Source organism: Galeopterus variegatus, unplaced genomic scaffold (assembly GCF_000696425.1).
Source record: "Galeopterus variegatus unplaced genomic scaffold, G_variegatus-3.0.2 Scaffold58, whole genome shotgun sequence".
NCBI classification, from domain to species: domain Eukaryota; kingdom Metazoa; phylum Chordata; class Mammalia; order Dermoptera; family Cynocephalidae; genus Galeopterus; species Galeopterus variegatus.
This window is the reverse complement of record NW_007726169.1, coordinates 78,597-86,066: the sequence shown is the minus strand read 5'-3', so window position 1 is coordinate 86,066 and position 7,470 is coordinate 78,597. Positions and strand designations below refer to the sequence as shown.

Genomic DNA, 7,470 nt, shown 5'->3' with positions numbered 1-7,470 from the left:
GAACAGTTTGCCTTTCTTGTTCTTTTTTCATCTTTTCATCACTGGACTTGTCCACGTGACTCTTCTCAACTAGGCGGGCTGACCAACAGGTCTTATCAAGTGCTTCCAGTGTGCCTAGCCTATGATGGAGAGGCCCATTTATAAAAAGAGCAAGGGAAAGCAAGCCCAGCAGAGGTGGCATTTGAAAAAGCTGCCTCTGAGAGCGCCTTTGGATTGAAAGGAGCAAAGCAATAGTCATCTGATGGTGGCAGCAACATTAAAGGGGACACGACTCGTTTAGAGTGATGGTTCTTGCAAAACACTTCATTTTACTCATGGTACAAAAGTACTTAGTAAGTGACATATTTGTACAGAAAAACACAGCTTATAGCTCATCTTTAAAACCAGATTGGCCACGTAAAAAGTCAGTACAGATTCTTATTTTTACTTTAAAAAAACAAATCAAAGGTGCACACTGGGAATTGAACTACTATGTTTTTTCTTCTTTCTAGAGATGTGACATACATGTTTTCTGGTAATCTACCAAACGTACTAAAGCAGATGACAGTAAAGCTCTTTACTACCTCCTACTCATGCCAAGCTAGACCAGTGGCACACCATCTTGGTAGAAGAGACTTTGACAAGAAGAAATTGCAGAGTCCCTACCTACCCCATCAGAAAATCTAACAAACTCATTTACACAGAAAGGATTTTAAGCAAATGTGCACAATGCATTTAACATGCTGTAAGAACAGGATACCTGTTAGTCTATTTCTAGCACACAGCGTACATTCACTGGTGCCCAGTAAAATGGGAACACCAACATAGAAAGCATTTTTGCATTCACAACACTAAAAAGCACACAGCATATAATACTTTGATCTTTAAGTGGGTAATCATGGAAGTTCCAAGATCATATCCACTAGGTTAGCCTGAGTATTCATCTATAAAAAATATTTTTTTCAAAAATAATGCTTAAAAGAGACTTCTAGAAACAGTGGGACTAAATCAGGACCAGCAGAAGACATAGTGATACAAGGACTGTAAATGTAAGACTAGGAGTTGATTTGCACATATAGCTTCTTTAGGTAAAGGACATCTCTCTCAGTTGATTCCTACAGCCAAGACAAGCTGTGATCATAGGAGATTCAGAAATCTCAAGATGGGCCCCTAACCTGAGTAACACTCTACACAAATATTCCCAAACAGTCGAAAATCCCACTGAGGCCGAAGGACTCAAACTCTGACCCATGTAAAAAAGCTATGAATGCATAAAAAGATTCATGCAAAGCCTGCTGGGGCAAAGAGGGTTGTGATAGTGGGTTGTGCCACACTGTTGACACACCAACATGGATGCTGAGGGAAGGGGCCCAGGTGGAACACGTGACATGTGCTTGCTCCAGAGGAGTCTGACTCAGAAGCACTTGAGAGAGGTGTCTCCTTGGGGAGGAGAGGAGTACTAGGGTAACTGAGTGAAAGGGTGCACGGACCCGAGCTGATAGTTCGCCAGAGAAGTTCCACTTTATTCAAGGACTGCGTGTATATTTATAGGGAACTGCGTTCTGGGTTTGGATAGGGGGTGAACGGGCGGTAGCTGATTGGCGCAGGTGGGCTTGGGTTTCCCCCTTCAAAATTATCTTATTCTCTACCCTCTTTTGGGTCCTGTTACAAAATCCCCAATCTCCCAATTCTTCTTCCCCTACTACGCCCCCGTCCAGCAGGAAGTAGCTCGAAGATTACGACAACCCATTCCCGCAAGAGAGGAAAAAGGGAGGAATGTAAGGAATGTAGGGATACCGTAGGCCCTCAAGTGGGGGGCACTCCCTAGCAATATGGTGCCCTTCCGGGTTCTTCTCCACAGTAAACGAGCCCGCTGGTGCCAAAACCTCAACCAGTCACAGGTCAGGGCTCACTTCCTGCCCAGCCCCGTCCAATCAGCTACCGCCCGTTCACCCACTATCCAAACCCAGAACGCAGCTCCCTATAAATATACGTGCAGTCCTTGAATAAAGTGGAACTTCTCTGGCGAACTGTCAGCTCGGGTCCGTGCACCCTTTCACTGAGCTCTTGGGAAGGACTACTAGGGTTACTAAATACAAGAAAGTGTTTCAGGACAAACAGTCAAAGAGGGTCAGGCCATTTTGTTTTGACCCATCAATACTTAACATGAATGAGAAGCTGCAGAAAAGAGTCAGTCTTTCCAAGATGTATTCTGTCATCTTTAGCTGAGGGCTCTCCCAGCCTACTGGGCCAGTGACAGTATGTAGGACCTAGTGACGCAGGCTGTTCTGGGAAGCTGGTGTAGAAGATGATTTGCACAGTGAAGTCACCACTAACCCACTGCTTAAGTCCAATCCCCGGCCTTCTTTTTCCTACAAGAGAAAATGAAAAACTTCAAGAAGCAAGGAATAGAAAAAGTCATTTCTGGCCTCTTGAATGCGGAAAGAGGAGCTTAGGGTGGGAGTGTGGACCACTAGGGAGTACACAGGAAAGGGAAGGTGTTTATTTTGCATTTCTGCTCAACACTGGTCCTGGTCACTCAAAAAATGCACCTCTCTTCACTGGGAAACATTTATTTTTCTTATATAGAGCCTGCACTATAAGAAAGGCAAGGCAGAATTAGACCTGATTTTTGGGTTTTGTCCTTCTGATTATTTAGGGACCATAAGATGGAACCTAGGGCCTGTTTAACCAAAACATGAATAGGTCCCACCTAGAGTAGAGAAAGCAGCTCACTCTTTCTGATACCCTGCTAGCTGCTAGACTGATACTGGCCAGTGTTATGGGGGAATGATGGGGGAAGCATGGGAGGTGGTTTATGTTCATGAGAGGTAGTTTGTGTTCATCAGTTCTATTTGGAAATTTCTAATTGGTTCAATGTGGCTAAATAAACAGGCAGTGGTAACTTACTGCTCTGTAGTCCAGAAACATTTCTTTAAAAGCCAGAAAATCCGTAAATGTGAGCAACATGTCAAATATGTCACCAGCCACTTCATCTTTATGATGCCTGCAAAAGGAGAGAATGAATGATGAAACAGACTGTCTCAAGATTCCATTCAAAGGTTTTGAGGGCTCCACCCAGGACCTAACCAGCACTTGCTTTCACTGCAAAAAAGAAAGGAGGGTCTTTTTTTCAGACTAGGGAAGAAGGAAGGGGAGAAAACAAAACAAAACAAAACAAAAAAGTCAAGCTCGGGCCAGCCCGTGGCTCACTCGGGAGAGTGCGGTGCTGATAACACCAAGGCCATGGGTTCGGATCCTATATAGGGATGGCCGGTTGGCTCACTAGCTGAGCGTGGTGTTGACAACACCAAGCCAAGGGTTGAGATCCCCTTACCGGTCATCTTTAAAAAAAAAAAAAAAAGTCAAGCTCGGGCCAGCCCGTGGCTCACTCGGGAGAGTGCGGTGCTGATAACACCAAGGCCATGGGTTCGGATCCTATATAGGGATGGCCGGTTGGCTCACTAGCTGAGCGTGGTGTTGACAACACCAAGCCAAGGGTTGAGATCCCCTTACCGGTCATCTTTAAAAAAAAAAAAAAAGTCAAGCTCAACTCACTGTAATGTAGTTGTGAAAGCTGCCATGTTAAATCCAGGAATCCGCTCCAGCAGCTGTTCTTCAATATATTTTTCTACCAAAGAAATCTATAACAGCAGAACAGATCTTGGTCAGACCACACTTTAGGAAAACAAGACTTCGGTACAGAAAGCTGGTCCTCTGGCCCTTGGTAAACATTTCCTGAGATCCTATCTTATGTGCCAGGCTCTATGCTGAATGCTGGGTGTATCAAAGAGGACCAACACAGCTCCTGTCCCAGATAAGTACTCAGCCCAGTGCAGGAGAAAGGCACTGGCAGGTAATCATGCTGTAACAGGATGAATGCTCTAACACAGGTGAAGACAGTGAGCAGTAGGGCTCCCATCCTGCTCCCCAGCACAGGAAGTAAGGAATAAAATAAGTGGGGGCTTTTCCTCCTGGGTAGATGGAATCTGTGCGAACAGAACATACAAAAAAGCATATACTAGGAGGCAGTTACGGGTTCCTTCTGAGCAGATTTCATTGATTATTCCGTGCTCAGGTGTTAAGAAAATAAAGTCCTGGAGGCTCAAACCTATGCTTAGGATAGATGAGATAATCCCAGGAGGCTGCAAGAGGCCTCAGGATAGAGTGTGAAGACCCAAGGGTAGACTGGCCAGTCAGCTCAGCTGGTTAGAGCACGGTGTTATACCACCAAAGGCAAGGGTTCAGATCCCTGTGCTGGCCAGCTGCCAAAAAATCAAACAACAAGAAGACCCAAGGAAGAAGAGTTGAGGTTCCTGGGTTCTAGGTTTGGTTTTTTTCCACCAACCATTTAGTGACCCTGGTCTCAGTTCTCACTTTTACTTAACAGTCACACATACCTGACTGAATTATGTAGAAAAAGAAATAGTGTGTGAAAGCAAAAAGGTTTTACGAAAGCAAAAAGGTTTTACAAAACCATACAAATGCAAGGTATGGTGAACTCATGTATTGCAATTGGAAGCAAGATTATGGCAAAGCCAAACTTCTTTTAAATAAGAAGTTCACATGCTCATCAAATAGTTGCCTGAAAGCTTTTTGGAAGAAAGGCCCAAGAGCTACAAGGATGAAAATGAACTAAACAAGAATTCTCATTAGAATTCCCTCAATATTTTAGTACACACTTCTTTGTTGCTGCTGCTGTTGGCTGGCCAGTATGGTTGTGGCATACTTTAAAAGATGAGCAAATTTCAACATCTTTGGATTCTAAATTCAAATTTCAAAGAAACCATAATCTCCTGGTAGCAGAAATTGAACTCTACTTACGTATTCGTTAAAAATAGGTGTGTAGGTGAGTTTATTCTCTTCCGTGTCTTCAAACTCTTGGTAGTACTTGTCCATGAAATTTCTCTGTAATAACTGGAACTCGTCATCTGAACCACAATAGGGAAAATTTATTATTTTTAATGGAGACTACAAACCATTCTCATATGCATAAGCAGGCAGGATTTATGTCAGTAGTACTTTCTCAATGGCCAAACCCTAGGAGAAGGAAAACTGGTGTTTTAAGGGAGCACTGGATGGGACACCAATGTTGAAATAGACCAATCCACTCTTAAAATTTTATTTTTTAATTGTGGTAAAATACACACATAAATATAATTTTAAAAATATATAAAATTTACTATTTTAACCATTTTTAAATATATCATTCAGTGGCTTTAAGTACATTCACATTGTTGTGCAACCATCACTACCATCTGCCAGTCCATTTTAAACATCCATAAGGTGGCTTGGGAACTCCCATAGTACTTTCCGTAAAGGAACAAATTGGTTCTCTCTTATTTTAATATAATTTCAGCAGCAGTTGTGGAAACAGTATAGTGATTAGAAGTATGGGGTCTGAGAGAAGCCAGGCTGCTGGGTTCAAATCCCATCTCAACCATTTACTAGCTGTGTGGCCTTGGATAAGTTACTCTATTTCCTTAAACTCCTACTCCTTCATCTGGTAAGTGAGGATGATTTATAGTACATATATAGGAATGCTAGGTGGAATTTAGATGAGAATTCACGTAAGCAGATTAGTTCATAGTGAAAACTTAATAAATGCCAGGAAATAGGGAATTTAAACAACTGAATAGAATATTCCTAAAAATAAAAGCAAAGCTTCAAAAAGGACCCAGACTTCGGGATAAATACCCTGGACTTATAGAAGGCTCATTTTCTCCACAGCATATAGGGTACCAATAACAGGCAAAAGAACTGAACAGTTTCCTCAGCATTCCCCAGAAATCCTCAAATCCACATGGGATAAGAGCTTAATGGTGAAACATCCTTTATAGGACCTGAAGGTACAAAAGCTTGGTCAGTGATTTTCAGACTAAACCGGACTAAGTTACACAGCCAATAACACCAAATAAGTGCTCTTTTTCTACTTCTCATTAAACTTAGAGTCAATAGAGAGAATTTTCTCAAATATAGAACCAGCTGAAGTTTGACACCTTGTTTTCTTCATGGACATGTATGCTTATGGTTATGATTTTATGCTGTTTTATGGCATAAAAATGTTAAAACTCAAAATTATCTAAAAAAAAGAAACTGCTCTTATCCTATATGTGAAATAAAGTAGGTCATTATTTCCTGAAGCTTTGCCATGAGCTCCATACTTCTAGGTTCCACATTACCTGAATAAGTCCCTTGCAGGCCCCTGAATCTATGGTTAGTAGTTGTTTCAAGGAGTGCTGGGATGTTTGTTTCTAAGACAAATCACAGTAAGGCTAATTTAACATTACATTGTGCTATGTTAAAAATACATGCAGCTTAACGTTTTCTTTTTAAAATTAACTCTTCACACTGATTTCAACGTCCTTAAAAGCAAGCAAGTCCTTAAAAGCTTACCCATGATGATGTCCTCCAAATATCCAACCACAGCATCAAATTCCGCATCAGAGGCAGAGGAGCTGAAAAATATGCCTAGATTAGGCGCTGTTTCAAATAATTCCATTAAAAATTTTTTTTACTATGTACATTTTCAAACACGCACAATAAAAAAAAAAAAAAAAACTAGGAAAATGAAATTCCCATCACTCAGCTTCAGCCATTAAGAATGATTGATTAATGTCTAATCTAGCAATTCCAAACAGAAGATACACTTGACATATCTGTGACATGAAAGTTGAATGTGATGGCTCCACTTTCACAAAACCTGATATGACACCGTAAGTCACAAAAAGGACAAATAAAGGGAGCAAAGGATGGCATCGGACATCTCTAGGATCCTCCGCATTTATTTCCTTCATGGTCTACTCACCACATCTCCGCTATCACCCCACACCTATCTGTTTGTGAGCGTGAACCTGGGGCGGGCAAAATATTGGCCAGGAGGGTCATTTGATCAGGAGTCCCCGGTGATGGTGATGGTGGTGGTGGAGAGTCCTCTGACCCACGGTCAGGCCTCGGCAACAGCTCAAACACACCTTTGTTGCTGGCTAAGGGTCGGCGGCTGGGGACTGTGATGGAGGCGTTGATCAACGGGTGCCACCCGCCTCTCCGTCCTGTCCTCCCGGGCCTGAACCTGGCCGCCTGGCGGCCGCAGCAGCCATGGGATGGAGACCAGGAAGTGGGGCGGAGCCTTGATAACTTCGTATAATGTATGCTATACGAAGTTATTACGGCGTTGATCAACGGGTGCCACCCGCCTCTCCGTCCTGTCCTCCCGGGCCTGAACCTGGCCGCCTGGCGGCCGCAGCAGCCATGGGATGGAGACCAGGAAGTGGGGCGGAGCCTTGGCCGCCTCCCACCCCCACCCCCACCCTCCGGGGACACCCGCTTTACAGGGCCCAGGACCAGGCGAGCGCCGGTTGCCTCCGGCCTCCAGCCGCCCGGGCTCTGGCGGCGTCACTCACAAGGACAGCGCGAAGCTCTCTTCCTCTAGGGCGTCCATCGCCGCCGCCACCGCCGCATCCACCGCGCACGCGAGCGGGCCCGTGGGCC

At 43.8% G+C, this 7,470-nt stretch overlaps 1 protein-coding gene across 3 annotated transcripts; it reads right to left on the bottom strand.

Moving 5' to 3' along the window:
- Window positions 1-2,170: 2,170 nt before the first annotated feature.
- On the bottom strand, window positions 2,171-7,464 carry ARL2BP (ADP-ribosylation factor-like 2 binding protein). 3 transcript variants are annotated; one of them, XM_008574707.1, is made up of 6 exons: window positions 7,383-7,464; window positions 6,376-6,437; window positions 4,804-4,910; window positions 3,538-3,623; window positions 2,890-2,986; window positions 2,171-2,351 (listed from the first exon to the last, which is right to left on the bottom strand). In XM_008574707.1, the coding sequence occupies exons 1-6, from the start codon at window positions 7,418-7,420 to the stop codon at window positions 2,250-2,252; spliced, it is 492 nt and encodes a 163-aa protein (XP_008572929.1). In that variant the 5' UTR covers window positions 7,421-7,464; the 3' UTR covers window positions 2,171-2,249. The 3 variants fall into 3 exon arrangements, with proteins under 3 accessions (XP_008572929.1, XP_008572914.1, XP_008572921.1); XM_008574692.1 differs by lacking the exon at window positions 7,383-7,464 and adding an exon at window positions 6,788-6,941; XM_008574699.1 differs by lacking the exon at window positions 7,383-7,464 and having other exon boundaries at window positions 6,376-6,883.
- Window positions 7,465-7,470: the final 6 nt, after the last annotated feature.